The sequence below is a fragment of the Gossypium arboreum genome, chromosome 13 (assembly GCF_025698485.1).
Source record: "Gossypium arboreum isolate Shixiya-1 chromosome 13, ASM2569848v2, whole genome shotgun sequence".
In the NCBI taxonomy this organism is placed as follows: domain Eukaryota; kingdom Viridiplantae; phylum Streptophyta; class Magnoliopsida; order Malvales; family Malvaceae; genus Gossypium; species Gossypium arboreum.
This window is the reverse complement of record NC_069082.1, coordinates 89,951,744-89,967,319: the sequence shown is the minus strand read 5'-3', so window position 1 is coordinate 89,967,319 and position 15,576 is coordinate 89,951,744. Positions and strand designations below refer to the sequence as shown.

General features: G+C 34.2%; 2 protein-coding genes across 3 annotated transcripts; both read left to right on the top strand.

Annotated features, from left to right (window-relative positions):
* The first annotated feature begins 177 nt into the window (after positions 1 to 177).
* Positions 178 to 6,673, top strand: LOC108464371 (mannosylglycoprotein endo-beta-mannosidase-like). Of its 2 annotated transcripts, XM_017764647.2 has the most exons (11): positions 178 to 636; positions 1,310 to 1,448; positions 1,629 to 1,856; positions 1,993 to 2,051; positions 2,862 to 2,910; positions 3,162 to 3,392; positions 3,811 to 3,980; positions 4,066 to 4,270; positions 4,592 to 5,260; positions 5,349 to 5,576; positions 5,681 to 6,673. In XM_017764647.2, the coding sequence occupies exons 1-11, from the start codon at positions 488 to 490 to the stop codon at positions 6,482 to 6,484; spliced, it is 2,931 nt and encodes a 976-aa protein (XP_017620136.1). In that variant the 5' UTR covers positions 178 to 487; the 3' UTR covers positions 6,485 to 6,673. The 2 variants fall into 2 exon arrangements, with proteins under 2 accessions (XP_017620136.1, XP_052880035.1); XM_053024075.1 differs by lacking the exon at positions 178 to 636 and having other exon boundaries at positions 1,310 to 1,440.
* A 378-nt stretch (positions 6,674 to 7,051) lies between these two features.
* On the top strand, positions 7,052 to 10,962 carry LOC108461478 (pentatricopeptide repeat-containing protein At3g05340). Its single transcript, XM_053023757.1, has 2 exons — positions 7,052 to 9,258; positions 10,544 to 10,962. The coding sequence occupies exon 1, from the start codon at positions 7,150 to 7,152 to the stop codon at positions 9,109 to 9,111; it is 1,962 nt and encodes a 653-aa protein (XP_052879717.1). The 5' UTR covers positions 7,052 to 7,149; the 3' UTR covers positions 9,112 to 9,258; positions 10,544 to 10,962.
* Positions 10,963 to 15,576: the final 4,614 nt, after the last annotated feature.

The following is a 15,576-nucleotide window of genomic DNA, read 5'->3' as shown; positions in this document are numbered from 1 at the left end:
GAAAGAGTCAAATGATATAATATTTTAGGATTTCTTGGTTATATCCTGTGGGCCTAAAATAGATGGCTTACTAATAAATCATAACTTTAAAAGGCTAGCCCAAACTTCAAGCATTTGTTTTTTTAAAAGTATTTTTAATAATAAAATCGATTGAATCAATGTAATCGAAAATGGATGGTTGATGTTATGAAGACATTGGTCTGTAATGTAATCTCTGTTGTCTAAAATGAATATAATAAGTAGTAACAACAGAAGTCATAAAATAAAAGACAGGAAGAGGTGAACAAAAAGGCCGATTATAAAGAGATCAGATGCACCTAGAAATGACAGCCGTACAAAACAAGTCGACAAACACCACGTGGCATTGATTAAGTACCGACACTGTCTTGTTTCAAACGCGGTGTCAGCTCACAAGTCTTCCCAAGACAAGAAAATTTTACTCTTCAAAAGTCTTCTTCTCTTCTCACTTCACTCCCTACACTCAGCAATGGCAGAGATTGGGCAAAAGACTCTGCTTGACTCGGGATGGCTCGCCGCCAGATCCACCGACGTTCAACTCACCGGAACTCAGCTCACCACCACTCATCCCCCAACTAGCCCAACCTCTCCCTGGATGGAAGCTGTCGTTCCTGGAACGTAATAAACCTCCACTTGTGTATATATTTGTTCTGATTTTGTATATTTTGCATATACAGCAGTCCATTTACTTCTAGTTTTGTTTAAATGTAGGCTGAGTTTTGCTGGATTGACTTGACTTTTCTCATGTTTTAATGTGGATAGCAAATGCAAAGATTTGAGTGAGAAAATTGCTAGTTATGCATCACTTAATTTTGAAGGAAAATGAGAGAGTTATAACAACATTAGGATAATAAATCAAATTTCATAATTAGGTTCTGCTTGGTTGTTAGCTTTTTCAACTTTTTTTTTAAATTAAAAAAAAATTGTAGTTTTGTTGATATAACGCCATAATTGTCGCTCCTTTTTTTAAGGAAGCGAAAGGCAAGTGGCAAAAGAAACAAAAGGAATGATCGTTTTTAGATCAATGTGCTTAAAAAATTTTCAATCCTTTTAATTATTTATCATTTTTATGGGTTGAAATTTGGACTATAATTGTCGGTCTTCACTTAATAATTGAATCATTTGATGATTCTACATCTGCTTCTACGATCCTATCAAATGCAAAAATGACCTTGCTCCTTGTCATGAAAAATATTATAGTTGAATTTGGATACAAAGTCAATTGTCTTGAATGGAGCTAGTATGTGAGTTCTCATCTTAATGGTTTGGATAACTTGTTCTTGATCGACAGTGTTTTGGCAACTCTAGTAGAGAACAAAGTTGTTGGTGATCCCTTTTACGGTTTGGAGAACGAGACGATCCTTGATATAGCTGATTCTGGAAGGGAGTACTACACATTCTGGTTTTTCACAAAATTCCAGTGTAAGCTGGTATGCAGTGTTTTGACATGAAATCTGTGAGGTTAAATATGAGTTTAAAACACTAAAATTTTTTGTTTTGGTTTGTATACGAGGTAGATGTTTAATTGGTCAGAACTGTGTTCCCTAAATCTTGAAAATGTTATATGCAACTAACAAATGCTCTGTTCTGATTTACTTTATATTTTGCAGTCAGGAGCTCAGCATTTAGATCTGAATTTTCGTGCAATCAATTACTCTGCAGAGTTATACTTAAATGGGCACAAAAGGGTCCTCCCTAAAGGGATGTTTCGAAGACATTCCCTTGAAGTCACTGATATCCTAAATCCTGATGGTTCAAACTTGCTGGCTGTTCTTGTTCACCCTCCGGACCATCCTGGGAGCATTCCCCCTGCAGGTGGGCAAGGTGGGGATCATGAGGTAAGTAACTTTGTTCTAACAAAGTTCATTAATTTGTTTTATCTCTAACAAAATGGTTTGAGGTTAAATTGTAGGCATTTAATAATATGAGCAAAAACTGCGACCTAATTGCTAACACCCTTTCTTGTCATCTTAGATTGGAAAAGATGTTGCCACACAATATGTTGAGGGCTGGGATTGGATAGCTCCAGTGAGGTGAACATATTATAACTTTGAAACTTCAGGGTTTTGTTTTGGTTTTCTTATTCTTGCTGATATTTGATTTTCTGATGAATAATGCGACTTGTCACAGTGTAGTCTAACCGTATTTCTGTCTCCACTTAATGCCACTGCAAACAAGAAATTTATTCATCCTTCTTTGGTTCTTTGACCAACTTCTCTTGATTTTAGAGCTTTATTTGTGTATTCATGTGATAACAGATGCACTTTGAACATACAAGTGCCTATCGTAATGTGTATGCTAAATCAATTAGGAGTGAGAACACTAATATTCTATTATTAGTTTGGGTAGACCGGTGTTATGAGCTAGAGGCTTAGCATCAGTTAAATGGATATGAAAGACAACAATATGGTTGTCAAAAAAATTTATTTAGAGTGACAATGAGAAGAGCAGCAGGGATCAAACGCGTATAGATACAAATCCAATGATACTTCTCTGAGCTAAATCTAGATGATGTTATGAATGGTGATCCTCTGATAAGATTTTTGTTTAGAAGATATATTATAGTGCATATGGCAGGGAGAAAAACAATGCAGTTCTATTAGTATATAGAGGCTAATCAATGTAATTATATTACATTTTCTTTTTGGTATTCTATTTGCAGTTCTATTAGTATATAGAGGCTAATCAATGTAATTATATTACATTTTCTTTTTGGTATTCTATTATCTTGTCATCTATTATTGTATGTCTTAGAAGTTTTTGAACTGTCAGCTAGGATCCAACCTCTGTTTTCTAAAGCTGCAAAACTCGATATCTTAATATCTGACCTCTACTTGTCTCAGGGATCGGAACACTGGTATCTGGGATGAAGTCTCAATATCTGTTACCGGGGTAAGATTTATGCATAAGACTTAAAAACTTCGTTGTACTAGTGTTTATCTTGTATTAGTGTTGAGTATTGAGCATGCGTATTTCTGCACAATGCTCTAAATAATTTTCCTTCTAAGTACCTTTATTTGTAGCACTCAGTTTAGACCTAGATATCAGTTGTTGATGGTGCTTGTGTTTTCACTATCATTATTTTATGATACTTGGTAATTAAATCTAAATGCTGTTTGTTGATGCATTTGCTTTGGATACAGCCGGTGAAAATAATTGATCCACACTTAGTTTCTTCGTTTTTTGACCGTTACACAAGGGTATACTTGCATGCAACAACTGAATTGGAAAACAGAAGTTCTTGGGTTGCTGAATGTTCTTTAAATATCCAAGTGACAACAGAACTTGAAGGAAGTGTTTGCTTAATGGAGCATCTTAAGACTCAGCATGTTTCAATCCCTCCTAGAGCTCGTATTCAGTATACATTTCCTCAGGTCAGTGTTGGTAACTTTCTTATTTATTTTTGAATGTGTTTTGTTGCATCCTTGGTTGCATTGAAGTTAGTTCTTTGTCTTGGATAAGCAGTTGCCTTTGCCCCCTCTATTGTTTATTTGTGTTTGACTTTTTGCATTTTGATATAGAGTAGTGACACATTTGAGAGAATATGGAGCAAGATTTGACCGAATTGGATCTCATCGAGAAATTTTAACCGCCCCTTTTATTCTCATTAAGTAAATATATTAATTATTTAGAGGAAACTAAATGATAATTCCTCTGCAACAGCATCCTTTCTTTCTTTGCAACCTGAAATTGGATACCCACGGTTATGGTTCAAAGCATCCGTTCTTTTGCAAGTTGCTATTAAAATTTACTTGCAACACTACTTGAAAATGCTTATGCTGTATATTGCAGCTTTTCTTCTACAAGCCCAACTTATGGTGGCCAAATGGAATGGGAAAGCAGTCTCTGTATAATGTCAGTATTACTGTTGATGTGAAGGGACACGGAGAGTCTGATTCTTGGGGCCAACTATTTGGTTTTCGCAAAATTGAATCTCATATAGACAGTGCTACTGGAGGGAGGTATACTTCAGGAATCAACTTTGACTATTATTAAAAAATTGCATTTAGAAATTCTATCTGTTTCATTACTGCCATCTTTTGACAGGTTGTTCAAGGTGAATGGACAGCCTATTTTTATCCGCGGTGGTAACTGGATATTGTCTGATTGCTTGCTTCGGCTTTCTAAGGAGCGTTATAAAACAGACATAAAATTTCATGCAGATATGAATCTGAACATGATTCGTTGTTGGGGTGGTGGGTTGGCCGAGAGGCCAGAATTTTATCATTATTGTGATGTTTATGGTTTGCTGGTAAAACTCTGTTCTCTGTCTCTCTTTATATATACATGTGTTTCTGCTCATTTTTTGGAAGCAAGTACTATCATCGGCCTAATTTAGTGCTTACAAATTTTCCTTAGAGAGAAAACAAAATTTGTTGGTCGAAAAGAAGGATGAGTCTCAAGCATGTATAGGGTTGTGAAGGTTATAAAGAATTAGGAACCATTTGGAAGGATGATCTGCTGTTTTACGAATTTAAAAATCCTTCTGAAAGGAAGTGAAACTAGTTTGGGGCAGCAGGTTTAATTAATGTGCCTGATTAACCTGGAAGTAACCAATTTATAATATTTGTAGGTATGGCAGGAGTTTTGGATTACTGGTGATGTTGATGGTAGAGGTGTCCCAGTATCAAATCCAAATGGCCCACTTGACCATGATCTTTTCATGCTATGTGCCAGAGATACTGTCAAGCTTTTAAGGAATCACCCTAGTCTTGGTCTCTGGGTTGGTGGAAACGAACAGGTTCCACCGGCTGATATCAACACGTCTCTCAAGAATGACCTGAAACTGCATCCATTTTTCAAGAGCCAGAGTGAAAATATAACGTCTGTGGAAGGGTTGTCCACAGCATACAAGGATCCTAGTCAATATCTGGATGGCACACGTGTTTATATCCAAGGATCCATGTGGGATGGCTTTGGTAATGGAAAGGGAGGCTTTACTGATGGCCCTTATGAAATCCAGAATCCCGAAGACCCTTTTAAGGATAACTTTTACAAATATGGTTTCAACCCTGAGGTTGGTTCTGTAGGAATTCCAGTTGCAGCTACCATCAGAGCAACCATGCCTCGTGAAGGTTGGCAAATTCCATTGTTTAAGAAGCTTCCCAATGGTTACACTGAAGAAGTTCCAAATCCTATTTGGCAATACCACAAATATCTTCCTTACTCGAAACCCGGGAAGGTTCATGACCAGATTGAACTGTATGGAACCCCAAAGGATCTGGATGATTTTTGCTTGAAGGTATTACACGAAAATCTTTTCCTTTAATTGGGAATGCATTTGCGTTCTCTTTGATTTTAACGCTAACTTCCTTACATAATCATCTCAGGCTCAACTTGTTAATTACATTCAGTATAGAGCTTTATTAGAGGGTTGGACGTCCCGTATGTGGAGCAAATACACTGGAGTTTTGATTTGGAAGACGCAGAACCCATGGACAGGTCTTCGTGGTCAATTTTATGATCACCTCTTAGACCAGACAGCTGGTTTTTTTGGTTGTCGCTGTGCTGCGGAGCCAATCCATGTCCAGCTCAATCTTGCTACATATTTTATAGAGGTAAAGTGCTGGGAAGTAAATGCTACAAATTGGTATGGTTGTATTTATTAGTGCAATCAGCGATTCAACAGAAAGTTCTGCTTTTCCTCCATTTTCATGAACAGGTTGTCAATACTACTGCAGAGGAATTGTCAAATGTCGCTATAGAAGCATCAGTGTGGGATCTTGAAGGAGCTTGTCCGTATTACAAAGTTTTTGATAAGCTTTCCTTGCCACCGAAGAAAGTAGTTTCCATTAGTGAGATGAAGTATCCAAAGTCAAAAAACCCGAAGCCAGTGTTCTTTCTCCTTCTCAAACTCTACCACGTTTCAAATTACAGCATTGTATCCCGAAACTTTTACTGGTTACATGTTTCTGGTGGAGATTACAAGCTGCTGGAACCATACAGGAACAAGAGAATACCTCTTAAGATAACATCAAAGACATTCATCAAAGGTTCCTCGTATGAAGTCGAAATGAAGGTGCTAAACAAATCGAAGAAACCTGATCCCAAAACTTTAACCTACAAGAACAATTTTGCTGTCAGAAACGATGATTCAGATTTTGATATGACTTCACTCGAACCTATACCAGACACCAGAGCTGATCTGAAACAGCCAACGGGTTTGTTTCAGAGACTATATAGACAATTTTCAAGAGAAAGTGATGGTTTAAGAGTTGCAGAGATAAATGGAAGTGATGGAGGAGTTGCTTTCTTCCTTAATTTCTCGGTTCATGGTGCAAAGATGGAACATGAAGAAGGAGAAGACAGTCGAATACTTCCGGTTCATTACTCGGATAACTATTTTTCATTAGTACCAGGTGAAGAGATGTCAATTAAGATATCATTCAAGGTCCCTCCAGGTGTGTCTCCAAGAGTAACACTTAGAGGCTGGAATTACCATCATGGAGTGCACACTGTTCTTTAACTTGATTGAATGATTCTGATTACTCGGTATCTCATATTTGGTGAAAGAAACCCATTTCTGATTTGGTATATCTAAAATTATTTTTCAAGTTGTGTTATTTTTCGCATTTATTTCATATTGATGCACTAATCTCTGTATTATTCTACATCATTTAAATATGATTACACAAATCTGGAGTTTATTATGATATTTCCATATTTTTTACATTTTTTTAATTATATATTTTGATCTTTTGAATTTTTTTTAAATTTTCATCTTTTTTTTTTTGGATTTGGCCATGTAAATTTTTAATATAATATAATTTTATTTTCATTAAAAAAATTACTTGCCATGTCGTCATTTTTATTGACGTGGCATCCTAATCAGTGAAAAATGTCACGCACAGTCAGCAAACATTTTTGACCGTTAATGATTTAACGGTTTCCACCCAAAAATTATCTATTTGAATAAATTTACAAAAGAAAGGGTGTAATCCAAAAACAATTAGGGTGAAATTAAAAAGAAGAGAAAACGTTGAGGATAAAATTTGGAATTAAGCCGAAAAAAAGTATCAATCATTTAAGGCAAAGCCCAATTTGTGCCCATTGCGTTGCTTCTCTCCCAACGCAGAATGAAACAGATAGTAGTAACATATTTCTATCGTTGACCAGTTTCAATTTTAATGGATGAAATCCCAATGGATTTTCACATCACTAATTCCCCAAATTCCTTCATGTTTCTCTTCTATCCTCTCCCCATTCAAAACCCCAAAACTCTACCAATTCCCATCTTCAAATCTCCCCAAACTTGTTCTCAACCATTTGGACTTAAGCCTCCTTTTATCCCTCTCTGGGAAACAAGGATTCTTCCTTCTGGGTTCCTCTATCCACGCTTCCTTCATCAAAAACCCTGAAAATCTTTACCCAATTGAAGATTTTAAGGATTCCAATAATGCTATTGTTGTTTGGAATTCTCTCCTCGGAATGTACTCAAGATGTGGCACTTTAACTGATTTGACCAAGCTGTTTGATGAAATGCCAATCAGAGATACCATTTCGTGGAACACGATGGTGTCTGGGTTTTTAAGGAATGGGAAGTTTGATGAGGGCTTCTCATACTTCAAACAAATGAGAAAATCTGGTATTTGTTGGTTTGATCAAGCGACTTTGACTACTATTTTATCAGCTTGCGACAGAGTAGAGTTTTATCATATCGTTAAGATGATGCATAGATTAGTATTTTCGAACGGGTATGAAAAAGAAATTAGTGTAGGGAATTCTTTGATTACTTCATATTTTAGATGTGGATGTTTGAGTTCGGGGAGGCAGGTTTTTGATGAGATGTTTGAAAGGAATGTTATTACTTGGACAGCTATGATCTCCGGCTTGGTGCAAAATGAACTGTATGAAGAAAGCTTGGAATTGTTTAATCAAATGCGTTCGGGGCCTGTGTGTCCAAATTCTTTAACTTATTTAAGCTCATTGATGGCATGTTCTGGTTTGCAAGCACTAACGGGAGGGCGTCAAATTCATAGTCTTTTATGGAAGTTAGGGATCCAGTCCGAAGTCTGCATCGAGAGTTCACTAATGGACATGTATTCTAAATGTGGGCAAGTGACTGATGCATGGAAAATTTTTGAATCTGCACAAGATCTTGATGAGGTTTCGATGACGGTAATCCTTATGGGTTTGGCACAAAATGGGTTCGAGGAAGAAGCTAAAAGGTTTTTTATGAAAATGTTCGAGTCAGGTATTGAAATTGATCCTAATATGTTGTCAGCAGTTTTAGGGGTATTCAGTGAGGATACTTCATTGAGTTTGGGTAAGCAGATTCATTCATTAAGCATTAAAAGAAATTTTGGTTTCAACTCTTATGTTAATAATGGGCTTATCAACATGTATTCCAAATGTGGAGATTTAGAGGAGTCAGCCAAAGTCTTCAGTCGAATGTCTCAAAGGAACTCAATTTCGTGGAACTCTATGATTGCAGCTTTTGCTCGTCATGGGGATGACTGTAGAGCACTACAATTATACGAGGAAATGAGATCAGATGGAATAGCACCAACCGACGTTACATTCCTCTCTTTGCTTCATGCTTGTAGCCATGTGGGCTTAGTCGAAAAGGGTATGGAACTCTTGAAGTCGATGACTGATGTTTATGGAATTATTCCCAGGGCAGAACACTATGCTTGTGTTGTTGACATGTTAGGCCGGGCAGGGCTCCTCAATGAAGCTAAGACATTCATTCAGGGATTGCCTGTTAAAGTTGACGTGCTTGTTTGGCAAGCATTGCTTGGTACCTGTAGCATTCGTGGTGATTCTAAAATAGGGAAATATGCAGCTAATCAGCTGATTTTGGAAACACCTGAAAGCCCAGTGCCATATGTATCAATGGCAAACATATATTCTTCTCGAGGAAAGTGGAAAGAACGAGCAAGGACCATTAAGAGAATGAAGGAAATCGGGGTGTCGAAAGAAATTGGTATAAGTTGGATAGAGACTGAAAAGAAAGTCCACAGCTTTGTTGTGCAAGATAGAATGCATCCACAAGCAGAGCTTATGTATGGGATTCTGGAAGAGCTATTGAAACTCATGTTGGAAGAAGGCTATGTACCAGGGAATGTTACTCCGACTGAGTGTCAGACATAGGTATATGTCCGACACGATATATTCAAAATTTCCCAGATTTATATATATTTGGAGGGAACTTGGAGGATATGTCCAAATATGCATTGGATATAGATGCCGGACACGGGCACTTCAATAGAAATGAAGTCAGAGCAACTCAGGTTCCAGGTTAGATGTTTATTCTCTGTTATTTTCCATTAATAGGGAAACCTGTTGAATACCATATGTTCTGAACTTTTTGGATGTTTTATCTCCAATTTGGTCTTGAATAACTCTTGAGTATACCTTTATTGGTTTTATAGAAAAGAAAGCTTTAAAATGATTGTTAGTGAATTCTTTTGGTCATGATCGTCTTTGATCTATCAGAATTGCTTGAAGCGAACTGTTTAAACATAAAACATTTCAGAAATTACGTTCACTGTAACTTCAATTGCTTGAAGTGAACATGCCCGTGTTGGATACATATCTATATCTGACATTCACATACAAATGCGACTAACGTAGGGCAAAACAACTGTGTAAACATAAACTGGAGACTAAAAATATAAAAAAGAAATAGCGTAGAGATTGATGGGGGATTAAGTATTATATTTTATTGTATTGAAAGAATTCTATAACTTCTTTTACAGAGGTTTGTGGCATAAGTTGAATCCTTGTTCCACACTTTCAAAATCTTACATAAAATCTATAAAAAAAAAAACACCAAATACATACTATTTTGCATTAGAAAGAAAAAATAAAGACAAATTCTTCTATTTTCCCTTCAAGAATTTGGCACTTACCCTTTCTCAAGCACCAAGATTGTACTGTCGAGGATCTGTTACACCAATCTTCCAATGTTCATCAGGTTGTTTAAGGCTCCTAGCTATCCATCTCCACTTCTTTAATCTCCAATTCATGTGCTCTGTTAGGCCACAATATGGTTGCAGTGTCTCAGGCATTTCATCATACACTTGCCACCATTTCTCATGAGCTTTATCACTTGCAAACCTCTGCATTCCTTCCTTATCCCAATTACAATCATAATCCCTGTAACACATCCATGGCTTCAACCCCAGAAAATGTAGGACCGAAATCTCATCCAGGATCTTTTCCTGACGCCGGCCTTCTTCCCCTTCGAAATCCTTGAGGAAATTCACCTGAAAAGGCAACCTATGCCACCATATAAAGACTTCATTCAACCACCCTTGATAACTGCCATTGTATGAATCCATTTCCAAAACTTTAACCATCAAATCTTCAAACATACACAATGATGGCTCTATCACCATCACCCCATAATTAAACAAGGTTTTATCATTTGGAGCAGCTGATAGTTGAGGAAAAACGAATAGCCAATCAATGTTGTTGAAAACTAGAACATCTGCATCAATGAAAACAACTTTATCATACCAAGTTAGCATCCATATTCTAAGAGGACTAAAATTCCATTCATTGAATGAATCTTTGTCAGCAAAGGGGCTTCGGATTCCATTGATCAGCCGGGTGTCCCAACCAGCAGCTTTTAAACCCACTAAGGATTCGGGGGTGATATTTTCATCATGAAGAAGAATTAAATCTCGGGTCGAATTGGTTCGGATTATGCTTTGAGCCAAAGCAACGGCACCACAAACATAATCTTCGGATGTGTGAAGAACTGTTGCATAGGCTTCCTTTTGCTGGAACGCACTGTATTTTAGCATTTTTAGCCTTTCATGATCTGCTGAATGGTATCTCCATGCTTCTTTACCTGAATATCACCAAATAAAATTTTCAAAACATATTTGTTACATCAAGTTTGAATTCCAATTTTGTTGCTTTTAACTCTACAAGCTGGGATGACAAATATCTTATAGGGTTAAAATATTAAGAATTAATTAATTGCACCAGACATACCCAATCTATAACTTTCATTCTAAATTGGTATTCAAACTTTAAAACATTCTAATTACATCCTCAAGTTATTGATGTTATACTCATAAGGTCTCTCCATTACTAAAATTGTTAAATCGACCATTAAATGAGATATCGGATTTTATGGCATAATTTAAAATGAAAATTTTAAAGAAAAAGTTGTAAAATGGATGCTGTAGAAATCTTTTTCTTTAATTTTTCATTTTAAATTATGTCATAATAAGATTTTACATGCTATTTAATGGTTAAATTAACTGTTTCAATAATAGAAGGATATGATTGATATTAAATCGCTTTAAAACATTTTAAAGTTTAGAGATCAATTTAGAATGAGGACCATAGTTTAAGAATGTCGGTGTAATTAACTCAAAATATAAATATATGAAAGAAATGAGATACATGACAACTTAATAAAGGAAGATCTCAAAATTGATAAAATTTTTGAAGTATAACAATTAATTTAAATTCCACATAAAAAAAAGGTACTTTTTCACAATTTAACATCATCTCACTATAAAATAAAAAAATTAAAATTCAAAATATCATTATTAAAATTATTCTTATTTTATAACTTATGGAATTCCAATAGGATAATGTTTTCTAAAAGAATTATTTATCCAAACATGAACAAATTCAAAAGAGATATAAATAGTCAAATTCTATATTTAAATTTCATTTTAAAGAAGTTATTTTTAAAATTTTCTCATAATTTTATTTCATTTAATACTAAGGATGATAATAGAATAAGGCGGAGTAGATGTTACTAAATCTACTACTACTCTACAGTTGACATGTTTTGCTTTATCATTTAACTCACTTTATTATAGATGTATAATCTTAAAAATTACTATCATTTTCATGAATGGTGGATGCATTCAATCTCAGCCTACATCGTTTTGTTTAAATTTAATTTTTGTTATTAATTTTAACCTTTTTAAAGGTAAGTAAATATTTAAACATAAGTTTTAAAATAAATTAAACAGAAAACATATGGATTTTTCTATAACAAAGATAATATGATAATTTCATATAATGGAGTGGGGTGAAAATTACCATTACTGTTTCATACCTATAGACAGTAAAGCAAAATCCATCCCACTTGGCTCTTTTTCTAGGCTCGGGCCTAGCCGAAATATAAATTTAAAAATTTGTCTAAGCCCGACCCGAAATAAAATTGTTAAACCTGAGCCCAGCCCTGCCCGGCCCATATTAAATTTTTTTTAGCTTATTTCATTAAATAAAAAAAATTTAAAATATAACAAATCAAATACATTTTAAAACATAAAAACAAATATAAAAACAAGAAATAAATAAAAAATGAGACTAAAACAATTCTTAAAACAATACACAAATTGAAAATATAATAAAAAGTTGTTATATTAAAATTGAAAATAAAATGTAAATATGATTAAAAATAAAAAATATATATATTTAGTATATAATTAGGGTTGGGCACAGGCTAAAAAGTTTTACTCGAGGCCGACCAGTTTTCTAAATGGGCCTTGTTTTTTGCCCCAACCCATATTTTGAGCCTATATTTTACCCAAACTCTCTCATTTTTAGGAGGGCCTTGGTGGGCAGTGGCGGGACCATACACACCTCTAGCCTGCATCAAAGTAAAAAAATTCATCTACTTTCCAAAAAAAAACTCCAATCAAAGTAAATTTACTCGAAATCTATCGAGTGATTCAAATTTTGCCACTTAAACTTTTTTTCCATAAAAAACCTTAAACTTCAAAATGTCATTTTTGATTAGAATATATATAATTTTTATTGCTAATAATTATTTATAAATTTTACAAATATATTTTTATATTATTTATTTTTACATTATTATTTTTAATAAATTTTTGAACTCCTGAAATTCCGAAACTTAAATTTTCCAGGATGATTATTTATCTAGAAAATCTAATTACAATTACTAATATTTTGAACTGAAAAATTAATGTTGGAATTTGTTGAATGATCAAATTTATGCAAATATATATATTTGTGTGTTGGATACATTAATTAATTTACAAGGAAGGAAACTTAAACCCATTAATTTATGAGTTTATTTACCAAATGCTTAAATAAATTAATTATCATTTTATTAAAAAATATATTTAATGCATTAATTTTACTGAATTAAAAAAATGCACTACACTTTCTTTAAAAAATAGTTATTATCATTTCCTTCTAGAATTGCCACTCTTAAACAAAATTCAAAATTTTCAATAAAAACAGTAATTTGAAATTTATAGTTTTGATTGGTATAAACATTATTGTTAATGTAAGTAGATGTAAGTTCGAGTCTTATTTGAAACACATTATTTTTTATTTATGAATTAAGGAGGCACTATAAGTAATTTCTATAATTAGATTATTAAAAAATCTACTTACCAGTAATGTCATGAATACCTTCCAAAAAAAAAAAAAAAAAGAAAAGAGTTTGTGTGTTTATTTTTGTAAAACTTGTAAGCCTCCCTCCAAATCATTGAATTAAAATATTCAAAATTTAAACATTATTTTGTTTTAGGCCCTCTCAAGAAGTGTATGTGAAAATCAGACCGGAATGAATTGAAAATATTGGAAAATTTCAAAAGTTGAAAAAGGGAAAAGAAAAAAACAGTAAAATACCAGTTTCACCGTATGGCTGTGCAAGTTGGCAGGAGGCTGGAGGCATAAGCATGGTTTGTTTAAGCCTCCTTAGCTCAGGCTTATACACCCTATGATCCTCCACTTTCCTCAACAGATCTTAGCATCTGAATATCTCTGCATCGCCCTGACTCCCCACAAAGCTGCGACACGCCTGCTTTTACCTCGGCGTCACCCACCCACTCTCTACCAATATATTCGCCACCACCAAATTCACTTGAAGCATAAACACATCCTCATCCCGCTTTTCCGCTCCACCTTTGCAAGGCAACCGCCACCACCACGCCCGGATCCGGTACTTCTCCAGGGCTGGCATCGGAATCTCCGGACAATTCTGCTGGTTTTCATCGATCCGGAAGGGGAAAAAATCCTCCCATTTTCTCTTCTTGGAAACACGATCGAAGCGAACGTGGACGGTGCTAACAACTGAACCGGGTAGCTGATATTGGATTTCTTCATTGGAATTGATATTAACTAAACCGATTTTAATCTCCTTCTTACTATTAATCTCTTCTTGAAGAAGATCGAGGTTTCTGAAGCGTTGGTTGGAGGGAGGCGGATTGGGTTTAAAAGCATCGATGATGTTGTAATTTGATCTGGAAAATAAAACGAAAATGATCAAGGATAAAGAGAGAAGTGTTATTGAGAGAGTGAAGGATTTTTGGTTGCAATGGAAGGATTTGGAAGCCATTTTTGGAGTATTGATTCAATTTCTTAGAACGTTGAATGGGAAGAACCGAAGAAGAGAGTTTGAAGGGAAATATAACACGTGCATGGTTGTATTTACGTGGCTGTTCATTTTTATTTAAAACCTTACCTGCTGCTTTCTCATTTTTACTTACTTTGGAAATATTTTTATGGTTTATAAATTTGTTGCCAAATACATTCATGCCATTTTTGTCCGTTTAGATTTTGGGGATTTTACGAATTTAGTTTTATGTTTCCACGTTTTTATTCATCATTTCATTGTAATTGCATTTAAATTTATTTACGATTTTATTTTTATCAGCTGTAGTTAAAGCCACATTCTTCTCCCATTCTCAAAATGGAGAATTTAAATTTTACTATTATTTATATATATTTTCTACTTCCCATCATTTTTATTTGATTTAACATGTCTACACTACATAATAAAACTCTCTTTTAACACCTCTTATTATACACATTTATTATTTCATTTGTTTGTACAACACAAACTAATTGAATTAAAATATAAATTATTAGGGTAGTAATTATATTATCTTGTAATTATAAAAAAAATTGTAATTTTAATTAATAGAGTATAGTTACATCATAATTCCACATATCATGTTTGATAGTACTAAATTGTAATTACATCATTTATATTTTTGAAAAATTATCAATACAATAATTTTTTTAAACAAGTAACAATAATCAAAACCAAATCATTATATAAAATATATTAATCCAATAAAGTAGTTTTTAATCATCATATAAAATAAACATTTCTTTTTATTTTTTATATATTATAAAATAATATTATTAATTTTCTCTTAATTCTAAACTTTAAAAATATATAAATACATAAATAATTTAAAATATATATATATATATATAAAAAAAAAAACATGGTTTTTCACAATGGAGCACAATGATCCGGTGTATAGTTGGCAATGGAGTTCGAAATAGCAATTGAAGTAGTAAAATGGCAACTCCTTTGAAAGGTTGTTGACACTGTCTTTAATGTGATAAGGTTTTGACTAAAAAGCGATGGGGTGGTCATCTTGAGATAGAACAGCCAATGCCTATACCCGACGATCCGTTTCCAAAGTGAAGGGCTTAGAAAAATATGGAAGTTGGAGTACGGGTGAGGCCAACAATTTTGCAATTTGGAGAAAGCCAAGCTGCTGCAGATGTCCAAACAAAAGCATCCTTTTAACTAGATCGTCAATAGGCCGCTATGGTTGCATAATGTTGGATAAAAGCCGGTAATAT

Coding starts and splice junctions, on each gene's coding strand:
- LOC108461478 (XM_053023757.1), top strand. CDS start 7,150: ATGAAATCCCAATGGATTTTCACATCACTAATTCCCCAAATTCCTTCA.
- LOC108464371 (XM_017764647.2), top strand. CDS start 488: ATGGCAGAGATTGGGCAAAAGACTCTGCTTGACTCGGGATGGCTCGCC. Junction 2,052..2,861: donor GATTGGATAGCTCCAGTGAG/GTGAACATATTA, acceptor TACTTGTCTCAG/GGATCGGAACACTGGTATCT. Junction 5,577..5,680: donor TTGCTACATATTTTATAGAG/GTAAAGTGCTGG, acceptor TTTCATGAACAG/GTTGTCAATACTACTGCAGA.